General features: G+C 34.0%; 3 protein-coding genes across 8 annotated transcripts in view; all 3 read left to right on the top strand.

The window, feature by feature from the left end:
• Positions 1–2,467, top strand: part of LOC105159129 (mitochondrial inner membrane protein OXA1-like) — a 5,939-nt gene extending 3,472 nt beyond the window's left edge. The window contains exons 8-10 of one of the 4 annotated variants that reach the window (XM_020696469.1): positions 327–434; positions 1,810–1,864; positions 1,939–2,467. In XM_020696469.1, the coding sequence (XP_020552128.1) occupies positions 327–434; positions 1,810–1,864; positions 1,939–2,141 (366 nt within the window). In that variant the 3' untranslated portion in view covers positions 2,142–2,467. Of the gene's footprint in view, positions 1–326; positions 435–1,809; positions 1,865–1,930 lie in introns of all 4 variants that reach the window. The other 3 variants (XM_011076088.2, XM_020696474.1, XM_020696472.1) reach the window with 3 other exon arrangements.
• LOC105159120 (long chain acyl-CoA synthetase 4-like) lies at positions 4,051–12,283 on the top strand. 2 transcript variants are annotated; one of them, XM_011076077.2, is made up of 20 exons: positions 4,051–4,316; positions 5,608–5,671; positions 5,797–5,886; positions 6,250–6,306; positions 6,658–6,706; positions 6,869–6,945; positions 7,193–7,232; positions 7,315–7,409; positions 8,353–8,520; positions 8,674–8,784; positions 8,865–8,952; positions 9,352–9,418; positions 9,785–9,860; positions 9,957–10,074; positions 10,603–10,848; positions 10,935–11,074; positions 11,413–11,595; positions 11,663–11,782; positions 11,903–12,008; positions 12,073–12,283. In XM_011076077.2, the coding sequence occupies exons 1-19, from the start codon at positions 4,165–4,167 to the stop codon at positions 11,936–11,938; spliced, it is 1,977 nt and encodes a 658-aa protein (XP_011074379.1). In that variant the 5' UTR covers positions 4,051–4,164; the 3' UTR covers positions 11,939–12,008; positions 12,073–12,283. The 2 variants fall into 2 exon arrangements, with proteins under 2 accessions (XP_011074379.1, XP_020548207.1); XM_020692548.1 differs by having other exon boundaries at positions 4,165–4,316; positions 11,903–11,996.
• On the top strand, positions 15,915–21,480 carry LOC105159104 (probable protein phosphatase 2C 8). 2 transcript variants are annotated; one of them, XM_011076058.2, is made up of 4 exons: positions 15,915–15,998; positions 19,435–20,141; positions 20,860–20,959; positions 21,105–21,480. In XM_011076058.2, the coding sequence occupies exons 1-4, from the start codon at positions 15,926–15,928 to the stop codon at positions 21,380–21,382; spliced, it is 1,158 nt and encodes a 385-aa protein (XP_011074360.1). In that variant the 5' UTR covers positions 15,915–15,925; the 3' UTR covers positions 21,383–21,480. The 2 variants fall into 2 exon arrangements, with proteins under 2 accessions (XP_011074360.1, XP_011074367.1); XM_011076065.2 differs by lacking the exon at positions 15,915–15,998 and having other exon boundaries at positions 19,384–20,141.

Genomic DNA, 21,899 nt, shown 5'->3' with positions numbered 1-21,899 from the left:
TTCCCTAGAGTATGATTGGCTTGTTTGTTCAATGGACTTTTACCAGGCATATTTCTTCTGCAATGCAATGGCATGTGTGCCCATTGCTTGCACCTTATTTTCTTCATAAAGATGGAGATTACCATCATGACTAACAATAATTTGCTGCAATTGTAGAATATAGATTTCAGTATAATGTTCTGGTTCTTGGTTGACGACTATTTTGCTGAGCGTATTGGGAACCCTAATGCATTTAATGTGTCTTCTCACTTCCCATTACATATGACTGCTCAAAGCTCTTGTTTGTCTTGTTTTATTTATTTTTGATTATACACCCCCTCTGTCAGTGTAATGCTCAAGAAGGTCTGGAAGGTAACCCAACTGCTGGTACTATCAAGAATTTTTCGAGGGTCTTGGCTGCTTTGACAGTCCCTTTCACCGCAACTTTCCCGAAAGTATGTGCTGCTGTGCTAACTTGTGCTGAAGTTTTCATAAATTTCACAAATTGAATATTTTACGGCAGTAGAAACATCTCTGTTGATTACTGGTGCTTATGATCTCAGTCCCTTTTAATCTTTATAGCTGTGAGAATTAGAACTCTTTGGCTAAAATGCATAAAAGCCCCCTGTGTTTTAAAAAGTCAGTTAAAAACCCCCCTTTGTTTTAAAAATAAGCTAAAAACCCCTCTGTGTTTTTTTATACATAGCTCAATTGCCCCTCTATGTTAAATATAATTAACGGCGTTAATCTTTTTACAAAATGATCGTTATACCCATGTTTAATATGTATTATTTTTTATTTTAGTAACTGTTGGATCTGTATTGATTATATTAAAGTCGTCAGATCTAATTAATTAATCTTAACCCTTGGATCATAAATTTAAAAGAAAAAAATCAAAGGTTCGTATTTTACTAATTTTAAATATATATTATAAAAATATTATTTAAAAAATTAAATTAAATAAAATTAATCCCCCCACCCCAACCCGTCGCCACCATCCCCACACAGCCCAACCCCCCGCCCCCCCACATTTTCACGAGGCTACAGCGATGTCGTCGTCGCCTTCAGTCTGGGCCGCCTACTGTCCCCATTTTTTAATATTTTTTTTTAATTTTGAATTTTAATTGACTAATTATAGTAATTAAATTAAATAAAATTATTTTTAAATATCATTTATGGAAAGTTTTAATTTCAGTTTTAACAATTATAAAAATTATTAAAGTTAAGTATAATTTATTTAAATATTTTTAACAAAAGAATAATTTAAATTATAATATTATATAATTTTATAATTATTAACATTTATATTAATTAAAGCTATTTTAAATTTGAAAAATGATTTTACTATATTAATTTTTTTACTGTGATGTTAATTTAAAAATAATAATAATTATTATAAAATTTATAATTTTTTCATATTTTTAAGTAAATATATTTAAAAGATGTACATGTGAAACATATAAACATCATGAGGGTATTTTAGTCAAAAACACCAAGAAATAAGGTCAAAAGCAGCTAAAAAACACCCCCAAACGCACAATGAGTGCGTTAATGCAGCTTCCGTTAATTTTTAACAAAAGGGCGTTTTTTGTTGAGTTTTACAAAATGGAGGGGGGTGTTTAGCCATTGTTATGTTTATTCATTGTAAATAAAACATTTCACTCGTTTGAGCATAAACTGGATTTACTGACTATTTTCTGCTATTGGGTCGACCTTATTATTTATAATTAGAGATGAGAACAACTCTCTACCACCTTTTCCCTCTCTTGCTTTGAATTTCATGAAGATGTTTCATTCACTTCATCAGCGCAATCCTTACGCATTTTGCAGGCTATATTCTGCTACTGGATTACCTCCAACCTGTTTTCGCTCACATACGGATTAGGTGAGTCCTGCTTATTCATCCATTTCCCATTACTACGCCATTTCATTCTCATTATATCATTTTCAGCGTTAAAGAAGCCCGGGGTGAAGAAATTCTTGGGCGTGCCAATATTACCCAAGGCACAACCTCCAACCGTTCAAAAACCAGCCTTCGACGCGCTCAACAAGTACACGGCACCCCAACAACAGCAGTCTGTATCGTCCTCTATTCAAGCATCACCAAAACCCACCGCGAATCAAAGAATACCCTCTTCGTCCGTCCTCAGTCAAAGGATTAAGAGCTTGGAGAAAGAGGTGAAGGGAAGGAAAAAAGACAAGAAAAGGTAAAATGCTACCAAGTAATTGATATGTATGTCAATAGCACGAATAGAATAAATATAATCTTGTCCGGATGGATGTCTGGAGAACACGTTGTATGTTCTATCAGAACAGGACTTGCTGGAAATTGGGAGAGAGTGATGGATGGATGCATTACTCCCAATTTTGTGAAGGAGCCACACTTGTATGCTCTGCCTATGTCTCAAACATTGTCGATCACAGACATTTTGAAGGAATATTAAAGCTTTTTTTGAACTTCTTGCTATATATAATGCTTTTAGTGGAATGACGGCCTGATAATTTTAGCATACACATCAAATGTCATGGGTTCGAGTTCTGTTTTATGCGTGGAACGTTGTGTCTATTGAATAGGAATGTCTTGAGGACTAATTTGAGGTTATGTCAGTCCATCTCCCTCAAAGCAGACAGGCTCGGCTCGTTGTTCGCGCTTAATATGTGCATCATCATTTTATTAAGTAATTAAATGAATATAATCGATTCTGATTTGAACAAATATTTTCTGTTATGATCCCTAATTAAATTGGCATGCCAAATAAATAAGGATGATTACACTGTCTTATTTTGAGGTTAATTTGTGAATTTATATTTAGTGTTTATGATGTTTGTTTTTGTTAGATTTCTCTATCAATTAAAATTTACCGAATTTGCTGGTATTAGTAAAAAAATTGAAAGAAAAATCATATATTTATTCTCGATTGACTTGTTGCTAATTTGTTATAGACCAAACAAATCTTTTTTCTCAGCAATTTTATATATATTCACATGATAATGCATGTGATGAGGTGTATATATATATATTCATCCTTGTAAGGGTATTTTAGTCACAAAAGATCTATTTGACTATAATAATTGAGTGATACGTCAATCGGAAATATATATAAATTTTCATTTAACTTTGTCACTAATATCGACAAATTCAGTGAATTTTAAATAACGAATGAATCTATTTGTTAGACAAAAACAAAGGTCAGAGTAGCAAATATAATTTTCTAAATCATATGGACAACAACTTTCAAGGTCGCTGCTTTGAATTATTAAGTGAACTATGATATAAAATGGTTATAAAAACACATTGAATTTAAAGATAATTACACTCATCTTCCCTGAATTTTGTGTAATTACACCTCAACTCCATGTGGTTTGAAAAAATATATTAGGACCTTTGAGATTTGTTTTTGTCTAACAAATAAGTCCATTCATAAGTCAAAATTTATCGAATTTGATGATATTAATAAAAAATCAAAAAAATAAATATATTACCCTCGATTGACTTATTACTGATTAATAAATCTTTTTATGATCAAATTATCCTCATATGTGAACGCGTTAATGCATACAAGGAGGTGAATTTTTACCATTACAAGTGAGGAGGTGAATCTTCACAGCAATAAGAGTAGTTTGGTTGTAAAAAAATATTTGACTTGCAATAAGTCCATAATAAGTCAATCAACAGTAAATATCATTCATTTGATTTTTTTGTTAATATCAGCGAAATTCGCTGAACTTTGACTATCGGAGGAACTTATTTGTTAGATAAAAGTAAATATCATGGGTGTTAAATGTAATTTTTCAAACTACAAGAGATACACGTGTAATTACACTAAACTTCAAAGGACAAGAATGTAATTATCCCTTAAATCTATAAGGGGAAAAAAGTAAAATAAGATTTATATTGTAATGTAGTTCAATATATTTTTTGATAAATATTAATTAGTTGGACTTTAGAATATTAAATAAACAAACTAATTTTTCATATGTATACATCTTTTTTTTTTTAAAAAAAAATTAATATGATTATTTATTAGTTGAATATTCATGAACTCTTACTCTGCCCTGTTTTTAACCACCTCTCTTTCTTTTGCTGTGCTATTCCCACAAGTAGCTTGACGCTCTCTGGCCATTCAGTGATCGTACACCTGCATTTGGTGGAGTGCGAGGGAGGTTTTCAGAACGTCTCTGGAAATGGAGGAGAAGAGGTTCATAGTGGAGGTGGAGCCGTCGAAGCCTGCCCAGGAAGGAAAGCCGTCGATCGGAGCTGTTTATCGTAGTATTTTCGCTAAGGATGGATTTCCGCCGCCCATTCCGGGGCTCGACAGCTGTTGGGATATTTTCCGGTTTGATATTTGACTATTTTGTTGAAAATAATTTGGGAGATCGATTTACGTGAACTGTTCGATTGGGTGATCTGTGATCAATAGCTTGCATGAAGGTTTACGATAATCATGAGAGGAACTTGATGTGTGTGAGCGTTGTGTGCAATCTGTGTATATTTTTTGGTGTTTGAAAGAGGAAGCGAACGTTTCCATTTCGTGAATTCTCGGATTTTGAGCTATTTAGAAAATGAAAAATTTGAGACTAGTTTTGTTTTCTGTTAATGCGAGTTTTGAAACTTAATCGAATCAGTTTTTTGGTTATGTGACTGAATCTGATCGGTTTAGGAATTATAAGGATCAATCAATAGTCTATTTGTTTTTGGCCTACTAATATGGAGATATTATAATAATCTTTGAGTTGATGTCACTTAAATATGGTATTTCAATACTCGTTCAGTATCGTTCATGTCTTGTTGTTTTGAAGCTAAAAGAGTTTCTTTTCGAATCAATAGCTGCATTAGTGCCATTTTTCCAATTTTTTAATTGTTTAGATAGGCTTCATGTACATCCTGCATCTTTATGCCTATACATGTTTGTCTGCACTGTTATATACCTGTGTTATGTTTAACTGTTTTGCTAGTTACAATATCTAAGAGGAAGACAATGACTAGGAAGTTCTGAATTTGCATGTTTGTCTCGATTCATTCAGTTGATAGGCTAATATTACCCAAGTACTTGACTGCGAAGCACAGTTATGGGCATGACAACGACAATAAGGCTGCAAGGATATGAAATTTTCAGAAAGGACACACTCAAGACAATGCTGCGTAACACAACATATTACCATTACATCTAAAACCAATTACTGAATCTTAGCATTTATTATCTATTTCTTTTGAAAGGGATTATTAGCCAAGTTTTATCCAAAAAAAATTGGGAGTTAAGCCAACCAGTAACACACTCAAGGACTTGAATGGTTTATTTCAAGCACAAGGATCAGAAGATTATGCCATTAAATAATAGATAATGAAAATTTTGTTGGAATTCCAAAAAGTACTAGGGAAGCGTTTGAGTTATAATAGAAGATTGAGTTGCATGATGATTGGGTATCTGACACGCCAGTCTTATTACTAGTCCTTCAAAATCTGATGTATTCTCGCCTATGGCTATGTCCCACAAGATTATACTGACACACTCCAACTCTTGGGATTGTCAGTCTTGCGTGCTGGATAGCCTGCCTGAAACTTACTCTTATTTGTCTTAACTTTCTATGCTGATGAATTTTAACGAAAGCTTTTCCTTTGCGGAACAGCTTGTCAGTAGAGAAATATCCCGAGAATCGAATGCTTGGTCGCCGTGAAATGGTGAATGGGAAGGTATATTGTTATCATCCATGTCTAAAATTTCAAGTTACATCTGGTTATTTCTCCTTTCATAATCTATTCCTTTTCTATTTTTTGGAAACTTTTCGCTGACTTTCATTGTTACTCTGCCTCACCAGCCAGGTAAATACTCATGGATGACTTACAAAGAAGTTTATGACATAGTTCTTAAAGTTGGTAATTCTATTCGCAGTTGTGGCGTTGAGGAAGTAAGTAGCATACCTTTTATAAATGAAATTTCTCTTGTTATTTTTCTTTCCCCAGAGAAAAGTAACTTGCCACCGAAATCTCTTGAAGCTTGTCAATTTTTATGGGTTCTATGAAGTCACACCTCTTATTGGTGGCTCAATTCTAATGTGTACTGTCTTTAAAATGTCTTACCCATGTCCATTTATACTTCTGAAATAAGTTTCTTTGATTTCATGCTCTTAGACTGGAAGCTCTTTCACGGGTCTTTATAAGAGTGCGAGTTATTGCTGGAATTCATATGCTTTTTATCTTCTTGGTCTGTTTTTACCCTTTTATATAATAACTTTCCTCCTTACTCTTAGCTTAATTGACTATGATGTCAGGGAGGACACTGCGGAATTTATGGTGCTAATTGCCCTGAATGGGTTATGAGCATGGAGGTACTCCAGTGATTTCATTTCCTTTCCCCTTCTCTATGTGCACCCTTTCATGCAGTGCATGCTTGCGCACGCCAATGGACATATTTATGGACCTATGATTTACCTGTTGTAACTGTTAACTTGCAACGCATATTTGAAGAATAATTTGATGGAATTTCCAAGAAACTCTAAAAAGTCTGGATGGAGATTAAAAAGCCATGTTTCTGTTCTCATTCTAAATCATTTTCCTCTCTTCCCCAGATTATTTTTTGGTAGTTACTTTTGGTGCATTACTGTAGCATCAACTCCCGTCCTGAAACTCTCAGGAAAATTTTTTCTGAGTACATCCTAAACTTAAACAAACTAATGCAGGCATGTAATGCTCATGGACTCTATTGTGTCCCTTTATATGACACCTTAGGTATGTATTATTCTTCCTTTTTCCTTTGTTTATTTAATTTACTGTGTGCCTGTGCCATGAAACTATTTTGAAGTTCACAGGATTTTGTCATGCACTTGATGCATTTGAAAGTGCTCTCAGTAATATTCACAGAGACTTAATTCTATCTTTTGGCTGGTTTAGGTGCTGGGGCAGTTGAATTCATCATATGCCATGCCGAAGTTACACTTGCTTTTGTGGAAGAGAAAAAAATTTCTGAGGTACAATTATTAATTTAGGTAATAAATTTCTTTGACTTTCATATTGTATTCTGGATGCTTTTCTCAAGTTTGTTGCTATAACTATAAATTTTGTTGACTAATATTGGTCTGTATTATTCCTCTTCTGGTGATCGAGCTCAAACTTCTGGCACATATATGGCTTCAATAGTTCTGACCTTTGTATCTGAATCATGTGAATGGGTCTGGAAATATGCAACTTTTGCTAACACGTACGTTGAATTTGCAGCTGTTGAAAACTTTTCCTGGTGCATCTAAGTACTTGAAAAGTAAGTATCTCCTAGAATCTAATTTCCTTTGCTTGTGGTCGGTTGATTTGAGTAAAGTGATGAATGCATCGCTCAATTTCAGCAATTGTGAGCTTTGGGAAAGTTACCTCTCAACAGAAGGAAGATGTTGAAAAGTTTGGGGTTGCTATTTATTCTTGGGATGACTTTATGTCATTGGTAAGCCTGCTGATTTTAGCCTGCTATTTCTTTCTTTTTGAATTAGGAATTGGATTGGCTAGCTAATGCAAATTTGTGATTTCCAAAGAAATAAAGATGCTTCATGTATGAGGCCTAACCAGTGGGCATTCACCTCAGATGGCCTCTTGTTAAGTGGAATCCAATTTGGCTTTGAATCTCATTTGTCATAATCTCTTCTGATGTTTTTACTCACCACAAGTATAGAAATGTGGTGTAATATTGCTCCAGGAAAATGCCTAAATAGCCAAAAAGAAGCAAGTTGACCCTGATATTCTCTGTAAAGGCTACAAAGTTATTTCTAATTCTATGTGACAGCGGTAACACTAGTGCTCTCAGTTGCTAATTCACCTCTTATACATCCTGGTATGCTCTTAGCATTTCGAAAAGGTTTTGGAAATTTATTTTGTCATCCATGTTAATTCACCGCCATCTTTTGGGTGCTCTGATGTTGTTAATCATTCGTGAGGAGAGTTGCCAGAATAAAAAAAGAAGAAATCATTCATGAGGAGACTGAAGTATCTTGATGCAAGCTTTTCTGAATTGATTGCTGTCTTTTTATGGTTTTGTAGCTATGTATCATGACAAGAAGATATATGAAAGAGCATCAATCTCTCACTTCTAGGGACAGAATGCTCGTCTTTTTTTCTAACCTTTTCTCTTTTTGTTGGGTGTGAGGGGTGGCAATGAATCCAGCAATGGTTATCCAGTATTTGCTGGTACATCATTGTGTTATTTGGGTAATTTGAACATCAGTATGTTTACTGCAAATTTTACTGGTTAATTATTGTAGATTTTTTCTTTCAATTTATACAGAAATATTCATCTGTCTTTTTCCTTGCAAAAAAATTATTTCATGCATTTTGTCATACTATGTTGCTTATGCAAAGTTTGATCTAAACTCTTATATTTGTATTTTGTGCAGGGAGAAAATAAAAACTTCAATCTTCCTACGAAAAAAAAAACTGATATTTGCACGATTATGTATACTAGTGGAACTACTGGAGATCCTAAGGGTGTCATGATCTCCAACAACAGCATTGTTACCTTAATTGCTGGAGTGAAGCATATGCTAGAGAGTGTGAATGAAGCGGTGATTATACATTTATTTATTTTGCTTTGTGCTGGTCTTATAATTCATACGAGAGATCAAAGTTAAAACCTACTTATTCCATAAAAACGTGGGAGGTATCAGATAAATATTTTGAAATATTGCAACTTAAGTTCGTTCTTAATCTTTTTGTAGTTGACTGTCAATGATGTGTATCTATCATATCTTCCTTTGGCGCATATCTTTGATCGTGTCATTGAAGAGTGTTTCATCAATCAGGGGGCTGCAATTGGATTTTGGCGTGGGGTAAGACGGTTTAATTTATGTTCCAGTACTAGAGTTTATAAAAAAGCCACTGATATGTTGTGTTATTTTCATATTTGCAGGATGTTAAGTTATTGGTTGAAGATATTGTAGAGCTTCAACCCAGTGTCTTCTGTGCAGTTCCTCGGGTACTAGATAGAATATATTCAGGTTTGCTATGTTCACCCATGATGCATAACATGATTACTCTAGTTAATTGTTTGGCATTCTTTCGATGCACTATGGAAGGTGGAGTAAGTTTTCTTAGTGATCACATTGTATTTGTTAGATGAAACTTTCTATACTTGGTTGTGTCTGATAATGAGATCCATATCCAGCTGACAGATATAGAAACTTAATGATGGGACTTTCTAATTTAGACCTTCAACTCTGTGATGCCAACTTGCAAACTTTCTTAGGCAAATATTTACCATTTGAACTTCTGGAATATAAACATCATAAATCTTGGAGAAAAAGTTTGCTTTGTCTGGTGGGAGAACTCAATGATTTCTAAGATTTTATGATCTTATTTGAGGTTTTGTTTCTCCTAGTTAACCGTTCTTATTTCAGGTTTGCAACAGAAGATTTCTTCTGGGGGTTTGATTAAACAGACTGCGTTTAATTTTTCTTACTCTTTGTAAGTTCTTATCCAACTTTGTTTTTCTCTTACAAGGAAAAAGAGGCAACTGTAATCTGAATTTGAATTTCCATTATGACAAAAGGTCTTCTTGCCTGTTCCTCGCTTCTTGAGAAACCCAAGCAAAAGAAACTTTACAGCATATCATATTTAGTGGAAACAGAAGTGGTTGATTCTAATCATGATACTTTTGACTTGTGTAATAATCAACCAAACCTTTCAAAGCCTCAATTGTATGCCTTTTTTGTTTAATCTGCTTCAAGCCTGTAGTTTATATTGTTCAGGAGTTTGACTTAAAAAGTCGGATATTATCATTTTTACAGTTTCTATAGTTTCTGATAACTGCATGCCAAAAAAATTGAGCAGGAAACTGCGTAACATGAGGAATGGCTTCAAACAATCTGTGGCATCTCCGATCTGTGACAAACTTGTTTTCAATTTGGTGATTGGCATTATATTGATGGCCCTTTATATCTTTTTCATATCCATAGAAGTTTTAGCAATGAGTAACAGCCTCCATTAGTGCCTGCTCTCTTAGGTAAAACAAGGTCTCGGTGGCAATGTAAGACTTATTTTATCTGGAGCAGCGCCTCTTGCCTCACATGTAGAAGAGTACCTGCGAGTAGTCACTTGTTCTTATGTTCTTCAAGGATATGGTATTCCTTCATGCCCTGAAACTTATTCTTGTCGGTTCTTGTGTTTTTCTTTATATGCACTGGTTTCTTTCTGTACATGAGACGTCCTTTCTTTTGTTGAAGATTCTGGGATGCCACATTTGACGTGTTGTTTTCAGTGAAGTAAGATGTTGCAGAAGATTTTTGTACTACTGTTCGCAAATCAATTTTTACATGTCCTTTCCCTGTTTCCTTGCATACATGATTAATCATAAATTATGGCATTTTAAAAGAGAGTGCTAAGTCTGGGAACAAAAACTTAGTAGACTCCTTTTATATTCAAGTTAGAAATCCTCCCTTTCCATGAAAGAATATCCATATAATCTCTATCTGCTAGTCATTGGCTTTGATCATTAGGGTAGTTCAATTGAGCAAATATTCACTTTGCTATAATGCTGGAAATATTTGTCGGCCGGTTGTGAACCTTGAAACTCAATTTAGTGATGGTTGTAATTGTATATTTTCTTACTTTCTGATGGTGTCCAACTAGTTTTCTTCTTTTTGATGTAGGCCTGACAGAAACTTGTGCCGGCACATTTGTTTCAATACCAGATGAGATGAACATGCTGGGCACTGTGGGTCCTCCACTGCCCAATGTGGATGTTTGCCTGGAATCTGTACCTGAAATGGGCTATGATGCCCTTTCAAGAACACCACGCGGAGAAGTATGTGTAAGAGGGGATACTCTATTTTCAGGCTACTATAAACGTGAAGACCTTACCAAGGAAGTCTTAATCGATGGCTGGTTTCACACAGGTTACTCTCCTAGTGATATGGGGATTGATTTCTCATCTGCCACATAATGTTTCGCATCCTGATTTTTATAAAACTCCATTTGTCAGGGGATATTGGAGAATGGCAACCTAATGGGAGCTTGAAAATTATTGATCGCAAGAAGAACATTTTCAAGCTCTCACAAGGAGAATATGTTGCAGTGGAGAACTTGGAAAATATCTACAGTCTAGCTCCTGATATCGAGTCGGTGAGCATGATCATGTTTTGTCTTAGATTTATGTATCATGTTTCTCTTTATGATTCTACGACATAGAGATGCGGATAACATCCACAGAAAGTTTTTACTTTTTTTTATTTTTTTTGGAGAAAAAGCCTGCAAAGTAGTTTGAACATGTCAAATTCTGAGCAAGAATCGCTGGAGAGAATCAATCTTGTATCTTCCACCTTGAGACATTATGGCTGAATATATTATCCCAGAATATGAATTAGATAGAAATAAGATCAGAAGCACGATTTTGTAAAACCCTCCATTACAGGTTATGTTCTGTTATATGATATCGAGTTGCATGTTTCTTTCAATTGCAGATATGGGTATATGGCAACAGCTTTGAGTCTTTTCTCGTTGCTATTATTAATCCAAACAAACAAGCAGTGGAGCAATGGGCGGAACAGAACGGTATATTTGGCAACTTCAATGGTCTATGTGAAAATACCCAAGTGAAAAACTACTTCCTCGGAGAGCTCACAAGAATTGCCAAAGAAAAGAAGGTCCGTCTGCTCTGTTCATAAGCTGAAAGTTCTTGTAACATTTTCCTAAACCTACCTTCTATGGCAGTTGAAGGGTTTTGAGTTCATCAAAGCCATCCACCTTGATCCCGTCCCGTTTGACATGGAACGGGACCTTATCACGCCAACATACAAGAAGAAAAGACCCCAGTTGCTTAAGTACTACCAGGTTCATTCTCCTTAACCTTGTGAGATTACCCAATTTCCACAAGATTGTTTCCAACTTCTTGTTGCGCTCACGGTAATTTTAATGTGGTAGTCTCACTAATTCTGTTACTCATGTTTGCAGGATATGATTGACAGCATGTACAAGAATGCAAAATAAACAGACTACCTACGGTCGCAAAATGAGTACCTTACACATTTCATCTTATGACAAGTTGGTCAGTAAGGAGGTATAGATGTTTTTTGGTACAGTTTTTTCTGGTTCCTATTATTAATACATACATACTATTGCAGATGATTTGAGGTCGAATTCTAGCTTAAAGACCATAATCGTTAAAGTCAGAGATTGGAGACAAGCTAGCACATAAACTATGCGACAGCAGAATTCAGTTTTATCTCAGTGGGTATTGAGTCTTTATCCTAAAATATATGAATGACCCTCGCTACTTTTTTAGATGCTCTAATAATTATTTGTGTCACTTAGAGTAATTAAATATAAATGATTTCTCACATTCTAAACTGTTGGGTATAGAACGGTCACCAAGCTCCAACAACTTTACACAAAAAAATCGAATAATTATAGATTTTTATGGGTTAAAGAAACCTTTATACAAATTTATTACAAGCTTTACAAATATAAAAAATAATACCAAAGTTCAACCTAAAAACTGCAGATCTAAAGATAACATATGCATATAAACAAAAAGCAGTAAGACTCAGACAACCTAGATTCAAGGCCACAAAGGCCAAAGGCCAACAACCCTTAGAATTTCACGGTTGCTAAAAGATCACAGAACCACACAGGCAAGCCACCAAGGCTTTTAACACTGGACTACCAAAGAATGTTACAAAGGCTTTTTATCACAGAGCCACAAAGGCACGACCACGAAAACTATTAGTTTAACATTGAATCTTCAAGTATAGAGCATGAAGAAGAAGAAGGAGGGGGGGGGGAGAAGATTATTTCTTTCTGATTCGTACGGAGGGGGGGGGGGGGAGGGGGGAAGAAGATTATTTCTTTCTGATTCGTACTGCTAAATCATTTAAACACCAGCCATTTAAAGAGGCTGGTCATTAAATGGCCGGTGGCTAACATCGGAGAAAGAAACGACGGTAGAGAAAACCAGAGGTGAAGGGGGATAACCTAAAGGGTCAGAGAGAGAAGCAACAACGCTGGGGAATTAGGGTTAGGGTTATGAGGGGAGAGAGAGAGAGAAGAGAGAAGTATTTCAAGGGTCAGCAGATGAGGCACCTGGTGGATCGGGTAAGCGGGTAAGGCGGCCCAAATAAGGGATATGGGGCCTGTGAATTTTTTAGTCGTCCAAATAAAATTTTCAGGCCCAGGTCATTTTGGTTTGACCCATTTTATTTACATTTTCCACCTTGATCCAAACCAAGATAGTGGATCTTGAAGGCTTTCATCACTGCCAATACTCTGGGTCCCTTTGCTAAACCTGCATGGAAAAGTTGGGATACAAAGGCAGTTTATGAATTAAGAATATCAAGACAGTTTATAAATTTTTCAATGGGTAAACACTTAGTGCCCATGTTAGCTGGATTTTCTTTAAATTTGATTTTTTCTAGATTAATTATATCTTGGTTAACAATATCTCTGATAAGATGATATCTAAAATCAATGTGTTTTGTCCTATAACAAAAGGCAAGATTTTTGCATAATTGGATTCCTAATCGACTATCAGAGAAAACTGTAAGTTTTTTATTTGGAAAACCAATTTCTTTAAGCAGCCCTTTAAGCCAAATAGCTTCAGTTATGGCAATGTATTTGGCCTCAGAAGTGGAAAGTGCAACAATATTTTAACCCTTAGAATTTTGCAATTGCTAAAAGATCACAAAGCCACACAGGCAAGCCACCAAGGCTTTTAATACTGAGCCACCAAGGAATGCCAGAAGGCTTTTTATCACAGAGCCACAAAGGCATGGCCACAACGGCTATTAGTTTAACCTTGAGCCTTCAAGTATAGAACATGAAGAACAAGGTAAGATGAAGAAGAAAGGGGGGAAGAAGATTATTTCTTTCTAATTCGTACTCTGCCAAACCATTTAAAGAGGCTGACCATTAAATGGTTGGTGGCTAACATCAGAGAGAAACGACGGGAGAAAAAACCAGAGGTGAAGGGGGAAAACTCAAACGGTTAGACAGAGAAGCAGAGGACGCTGGGAAATTAGGGTTAGGGTTATAAGAGGAGAGAGAGAAGAGAAAAATATTCAAAGGTTGGCAGACGGGGCAAATCTACTGGATTGGGTAAGCGAGTCAGGAGGCCCAAATAAGGGATATGGGCCCAGTGAAAGTTTTAGCCGTTGGAATGAAACTTTTGGGCTCAGGCTATTTTGATTTGGGCCATTTTATTTACATAAACTATATTTGTGAAATATCATGGATTTTAAATGTCATTTAAAATACCTTTTCTTGAAATATTTTCAGCCAAAGTAGTCGAAAAAATGATCAAATTCTCAATTTTCAGAAGATGAGTTTATACAGTGATCTGATGTAAATATATCAGAATAGTGGAAGTGAGGTGTGCTGAAACTAGACACCAATGTAATGGATATACACAACATGAAAAAAAGAAAAAAAGAATAAAGTGGATGGGGATTAGATTGCGGTGGGAGGCAGGGAAGTAGTTTTGGCATGTATTGATGATATTTGTGCTTGCAGCTGTCAACCCAACTCAAATACTCAGTGTAGATGCAATGCACCAAACTCAAGTATTTATTTATACTTTAGTTGGAGTGGGAACACAAACTTCATCTAAAGTCTTCTTCTGTTTATCCAACTGACACTCCAAAACACACGCAGCACAGGCGCTAGTTTCACAGTATGTATCCGACCGCCCCGCCCACCGTCTTCCCCTTCCCATCCAAATCCCACTCACATATATACCACTACCGGTTTCTATCAATCCTATTTCTCTACACACCACCACCCCTGCCCTCCATGTTTTTATAATACTATACATCACTTGTTATGTTACGTCATTTTTGCATGTATATAATAAATATTTTTTTATATTTTAAAAAAATAAAATATATAAATTAATACGTTGTGTCGAAAAAAAAAATATTATATAATTTAACGTTTGAAAAATTAAATAAGTTAGTTATTTTAGAAATTAAATTACATTTTTAGCTCAACACAAAATTGATGTGACGGTCTCATCAGTGGTCCTTGATAAGTTTGGATTGTTTTTATTTTTTATATTAATATAGATATAGATATTAGCACACAGTAACTCTGTGCGTATAATTTAAATAGAGACGAAACAAATTGTAAAAACAAAAATTAAAATCAATATATGATTAAAAAAAAAAAGGGGTTAAAAGGGATTAATATTAGCGGAAATGAATGATAAATAGATAATATATTGATGATTAAAATATGAAGTGAACACATGAAACAAATATGTAATTATATTAGTGTAAATATTTAAAAGTGTAATTGATATTTTAAAATTTAATACTGATGTATCATAAATTGTCAATTGTGAGAGAGAAATACCTTTATTTTTTTTAATATATAAATATACATATAAATGACATAAATTTTGTAATACGACAATGATATAATATATATATATGTATATATATATAATATGATGCACTATATACAATACAATTAAATTTATTAGCTTTTGTGAAGGATGAATGGGGAGTGGTTTTGATTTCTATTTCCTACCAAACTAGAATACTATAGAGTAGAGGGTGATGACTCAATTATATATGGATGGGACAAATTAATTGTGACGTACGTAGAATTTTTCATGTAATTGAAAGATTAATTAATAATTATTAGAAATTTAAATTTAATTAGTAAATGAATTATAGATTGAATTTGAGATATAATAAAAGTTGAACGGATTAAATTGGTGTTCGTTATAATACTTTGGAGCAAATTATATTAATTAAGAAAATTAAAAAAAGGACGTAATGAGAAAAAAATAATTAAATATATATAAATAATAATAATACTTTATATATATAAATAATATATATATATATATATATGTATATATACTAAGAGAGGAGAGAGAGAGAGTTGAGAGTGGGAGGGGGGGCCACTAATCCCACCGCCTCACCTCTCTTCACTCTTTTTCTTTGTTTTTCTTTTGTAGTCTTGTTACACACACAAATGAACAACAACACACAATTAAACACAAGTAGAAAAAACTGCAATTCTCTCGGCGGAAAAAATAGAAATAGAGGTACGGAAACTGTAATTTAATTTTTATTTATTTATATAATTATATTATTTAATTAGTCCGTTTATTAAATATTGATTATATTGAGCGATATACTATTTAATTGGAGTACTTTATGATTTTGGCTATTTAAATTAGTGTCGAATTAAATATCACATTTGATATAAAAATAATATAGTTGGTTAATTAAATTATTAGATTTGTTAGATTTAATTATTATTATAGCTAATTTACACAATTCCATTAGAATGATTAACTAAATATGTAATTCTATGTATTATTGCTTAATTAAATTATATAACAACGGTAAATTGGTAGAAAATTCATAGAAACATCTCGAAAAGTTATATTTAAGAAATATTATGTTATTAAATAGGGAAGTTGAGGTTTCAATGATAATATAATTTATGGATATTATTAAAAATAATAGTTATAAGGAGTTTGATTAAATGAATTCTTATGAATTGTTTGGTAAATTAAATATATGTTTGAGAAGCTTAGAAAGTGTAGCTATCTAAAATAAAATGAAACAGGGGTTTGGACTTTAAGAATATAGAATATTAAATTATAGGACGTGATGATAAAGTAGAGGGTTGAGCAGTCCCTCGTGAAATCGAAGCATCTTGGAATTTAAGGTAAGTATAGCTAGTTTGGATTTATATATATATTGATATGTTTAGTATTATATTATATTATATATATATATTTGTTTTTTATATTTGGTGGTAAAGTTGGCTTTATATTTATATACGTGGATTTTATGTATTGGTTCCTATATAAGTAGTTGTGGATTATTTGTTGGATTACTTGAACATCGGTGAAATTATTACTATGTGTTATGTGATTATAATGTAGGGACATGTGGGATATGATTATGTGATGATTGTAATTAATTGTTGTATGAAATCAAATTGGGAGTTATTATTGAGGAAGTAATTATTATAAAGAATAGAATGATGACCGTGAATTGAAATAAAAGATGATGCTTACCTAGTTGGGAACACAGTCAATGGTTTATGAAAATGTAATTGATGATGATGTAATATGAAAAATATATGAATTGAGCTAGGTACCGTGGCACGTAGGGTATCGTGGTATTCCGGGTAGCGGGGAATATCTTGTGTTGTTAGCTACACACTGGGGTGGTGTGGGGATACCATGTTTGTTGTGATGTCCTGTGCTGATATTGCTACACAGCTGGAGTAAAAGAGTGTGGGGATATCACATACAACGGGTATCCTGTGCTATATATGATAGACGATGAGATGATGATGGCCAACGAAACCATTGACTGATGTACTCCAATTAGAGTAAGTAGGGCCCTTAATTAATAAACGATAACGTCAAATATTACGTCGTGGTTTGGTCAGTTGTGGGTATGTATTACTGCTTATATCTGATGTTGCTATATGACGAATGACTGATAGTTGATGTGACTGCATGTACGTGAATTGCTGCTTGAGTATATATATATATAGACTAGTTAACTATACTTATTGAGTAGGTAGCGTATTTCTTGCCACGTACTTTTCAGGGAATCGGTCAAACTGACTAGCCACATTGGACTTTGAGCTGTACCGTCGCCTTAATTAGATGGGTCAGCCATGATATCTGAAGGCGAAGTTTTTGGTTGTTGGGTTGTTAAATATTCTAATCTTATATCGGGTTTGTGTTTAAAATTGTGGTACTACTTTCCTTTAGGTTATGTGCATGAGGACATCTAGTAAGGGTAAATATAAATTTTTGGTGGTATCTATTATCTTTTGTGATATATATTATATTGATAAATTAGAATTTATTTTACGGGTTGAAAGGGAATTACTTATAGTATGAGTTTTAATTAAAGAAAGGATGAAATAGTGATAATTAGATGTAGCGAGTAGGCAGTGCTACATTAATATCCAGGAATACCATATTATTATTTCTTCATTACATTCATTACAATTATCAATATCAAATTTATGTATATAACAACTGTTGACAACTGTTAAAATAGAACAATAATTACTATTAAAATATAATAATATCACACACGTTGATTGAGTTACGTTCTAATCATGGGATCTCAACTTCCCCAATTGAGTTCAAAGTCATCGGCAAAAGAAGCTCACGTTAATAATTGCTCCAAACTCTTCAAACTATAAATAAATAAAGGGATAATTACATTACAATCCTAATGCATGGTCTTTTTTATATAAATGACTTTATCTTTTGAAAAATTAGACACATACGTTTATAAAAAACTTCAACATTATTTACAAACACCTCTATTTTTTGAAAAGTTACACATACACCCCCAATAAAGTCAGCATAATTACACAAACTACTATATTTTTTTGACTATTATGAGTGGTTTATATAATTATGCAAACAACAGGGACGATTTGTGTAAACAAACCACACAGGTCAGATCAGGTCAGGGAGCATAAATGTAAGGATTAAAGGTAATTTTTGTCCCCTAATTTCAGGCCATTCTCGTTTTCACCCCCTAAGTTATTAGGTTTTATTTTGGTCCCATAAAATTGAAAAAATCTCAATTTTGGTCGGAAAGTTGAGTCACTCGCCGGAAAAAGTCACATGCCAGACATGTGACTTTTAAAATTGGGGCTTGCATTGTGATTGGCAGAAAAAGATGATGTGGTGAAAACATGGCCTGAAGTTAGGGGACGAAAATTGTCTTTAAGCCTTTTATTTTCAGCCAATCACAATGCAAGTCCCAATTTAAAAAGTCACATGCCTAGCATGTGACTTTTTCCGATGAATGACTCAACTTTCCGAGCAAATTTGTACCAAAATTGAGATTTTTTCAGTTTTACGGGACCAAAATGGAAACCTAGTAATTTAGGGGACTAAAACGAGAATAGCCTGGAATTAGAGGACGAAAATTGCCTTTAAGCCTAAATGTAATGATCCCATAAATAAATAAATCAGCTTTTGCATTATATATTGAGAAAATTATAATAATGCTCTCAAGACTAATTAACCCTTAATTCTCAAAAGAAAATAATATTTAGAACCATGTAGTAAGATTTTTTACTATCTAGTAACATTTGTGCAATATTAAGAAATACTAGGAAGAAAACAGTGTTATTTCATCCAGATTATCTTTTCAATCTACCTACAACTGCTAAAACATGACTAACATTATTATTTTTTTTTAACTTTCTAATTTGTTTTAGCTTATATGATTTCATTAATTATGTACATACGTTTTCATGTGCATTACCTAAATATCTATATATACAGATAAATATTTATTTATTTATGTTTTATAATTTTGAACATATAACTAACTAATAGTATTTGAGAGGTAACATAATTTTATAATAAAAAATTTGAAATAATTTAATATAATTTATATTATATAATTTTTTTTATTAAATGATGATTACTTACGCAGCAACACTAATTTTCTGAAATTTATAATACACGAGCCCAGGGTGGGCAACCGCTCCAAGCTTAAACCAGTACCTTCCCAGAAAACCCACGGCTCCTGCACCAACAATGATGGATTCCGGTAATCCAATTGGTTTACCCACTGAAGATACGGAGAAACGTTGCCGGAGAAGGCTAGAAGTTGCCCTAATGAAGAGGCCGGTGAGTTTGTCGCCGGAGGCAGATTCCAAGCTTGATGATGAAATCCATTCTGGAAAACCTTCCTCCCACCCGTGGCCGGCTGATCTGGCTTCGGAGAGCGCCGGCGCCTTGAAATACGGGTTCGTATCGATCATGGGGCGCCGGAGAGTAATGGAGAATGCGGTCACGGTGGTGCCGCCGGGGAGGTTAGCCGGGAAGTACTCTTGCTTCGGTGTTTACGACGACCACGACGGAACTATGGTAGCGGAAACGTGCGGCAAGAGGCTGCATAAGTGTTTGGAGAGGCATATAGAGAGGACGAAGAAGCTGCCGGTGGAGAGGGATTTTGACTGGGGGAGAGTGATGGTCGACTGTTTGGGTGGTGCTGTTGATGAGGATTTTTGGCATGAAGTAGAGGAGAGAGAGAGAAGCTCCGCCGCCACAGTACTGCGGTTCACGGCTATGGTGGTGGTGGTGGGGAAGGAGGAGGTGGTGGTGGTGAACTTCGGGAATTCCAGGGCGGTGCTGTGCCGCGGTGGATTGGCAGTCACTTTGTCAAGTGATCTTAAGGTGAACTGTTATATATATATAAAATTACTGAACCCAAACAATTATTATAATAAGTATTTCTTTATATATGATTCATTTTCCTCTTTATATAAATTATATGATAAGTATATTATTTACACGATAAATATATTACCATTACTGCAATATTAATTTCATTTCAACTCGTATGTAATAAAATTTATACAAAATTAAATTTTGTGATCATAAATATTGTAATTAAACCTTACCACTTTTAATTGGCTACTAATTGAGACCTTCTTGCAAGTTATATTTCAATTTATACACACCCACAAGTTATATATATTAAGGGGTTTAATGCAATTTAAACATACGGCATTATAAAAAAAAATACTATTTTATATTTTTAAAATAGAATAGTTTACTTTCCTGTATAAGAAGATAATTAAATTGTTTCATTTTAAAATCATTGAGGACGTATTTTGTCATTTTTGTTTTCATGCTAGCTAATTTTACTTTACAATATTTAATTTATATAAATAAAATATATATGCAATTGATTTGACAAGCCAAAAAATAGTATATATAATAATATCCAATGAGTGACATTGCATTTATCACAAGTGAAAGGAAGTAAAAGTAGATTGGAAGATGAAATATTAATTGAATTTGCTTCTTTTTTCTTCAATTTCCAGCTTCATTAATTACTCACATATATATATATATATAGTGCTTTTGGGTGTTTGTTTTATTAATATAGGGTGAAAGAGCAGATGGAAAGAAGAGAGCTGGTGATGGAAGGACCATAAATTGGAATGCTTCCCATCTCCTTCCACTCTCTACAACTTCAAGATCCTTAGGTCACTTATTACCATTACTTCATTTTTTCTGAGTTAATCGCTTACGATTATATCATGTGAATACCAATACTCACATAAGGTCACGTGGCCTCAACTTCATCAATTAAATGTTGAGTTCATGGATCGTTTTGTCCAAACTGTGTAGGTGGACAGTGCATAATCACGGAGCCTGAGGTGACGGTGACGAAGCGAGCCGAGGAGTCGGACGACTTCCTCATAATCGCAACCAATAGCCTGTGGGATGTGGTCGAGGACAAGACTGCATGTGAAGTTGTCAAAAGATATTGTGTGAAGGGTGAGTCCCGGAAGGTGTCTTCAGATGGAAGTAGTACTGCCTCGGAAGCAGCAGCAGCGTTAGCTGTTTTGGCCATGGCTAAGGGGAGCAGACACAATATCAGCATCATTGTTGTGCAGCTCAAATGAACCTCTCTAGCTATATATATAGTCTGTTTTGTGTTTTTGACTTGCATGACCATCCCTTTTACGTTTCAAGAGTTGAAGGAACAATGTACAGAAAAGTCGAAAAATTCTTATTCGGATTAAGTTTGAGCTTACTAAATCAATTACATGGCGAATGTAGTGTAATTACAATTGCTATGTGATTAGTTCGGATTTGGTCAAACTTGATTTGGAACAAGATTTTTCGATTCATGGTGTGGAATTAGTGTTTACTGGATTGTATGGAACTGAATGATTTTATGTTTCGGATTAATAAATCCTATCTCTTACTCATATATTTATGTTTGTTAAATTTTAATATTTATTTATCTCTAACTCATATATATATATATATATATCTTATAGCTAAATTGATGTTTTGCTTTTAGCATGATATTATTTTTCATGATGCATAAAAGTTATTGAATTAACAATCACTATCCTTTTTTTTTAGTTAAATTATAAAACTTATTTATGTCTATTTTTTTAATTTCTGTGATCG

The sequence above is a fragment of the Sesamum indicum genome, linkage group LG1, assembly GCF_000512975.1.
Source record: "Sesamum indicum cultivar Zhongzhi No. 13 linkage group LG1, S_indicum_v1.0, whole genome shotgun sequence".
Classification (NCBI taxonomy): domain Eukaryota; kingdom Viridiplantae; phylum Streptophyta; class Magnoliopsida; order Lamiales; family Pedaliaceae; genus Sesamum; species Sesamum indicum.
Note: the sequence above shows the minus strand (reverse complement) of the source record. Positions and strands in the feature narration are given on the sequence as shown.

Bases quoted from the DNA above. Each gene is read 5' to 3' on its own strand.
- LOC105159120 (XM_011076077.2), top strand. From the start codon at position 4,165: ATGGAGGAGAAGAGGTTCATAGTGGAGGTGGAGCCGTCGAAGCCTGCC. The intron at 6,946-7,192 runs GTACAATTATTA...TTGAATTTGCAG, and splicing joins AAGAGAAAAAAATTTCTGAG to CTGTTGAAAACTTTTCCTGG. The intron at 9,861-9,956 runs GTGATTGGCATT...CTGCTCTCTTAG, and splicing joins ACAAACTTGTTTTCAATTTG to GTAAAACAAGGTCTCGGTGG.
- LOC105159104 (XM_011076058.2), top strand. From the start codon at position 15,926: ATGAACAACAACACACAATTAAACACAAGTAGAAAAAACTGCAATTCT. The intron at 15,999-19,434 runs GTACGGAAACTG...ACACGAGCCCAG, and splicing joins CGGAAAAAATAGAAATAGAG to GGTGGGCAACCGCTCCAAGC. The intron at 20,142-20,859 runs GTGAACTGTTAT...TTATTAATATAG, and splicing joins CTTTGTCAAGTGATCTTAAG to GGTGAAAGAGCAGATGGAAA.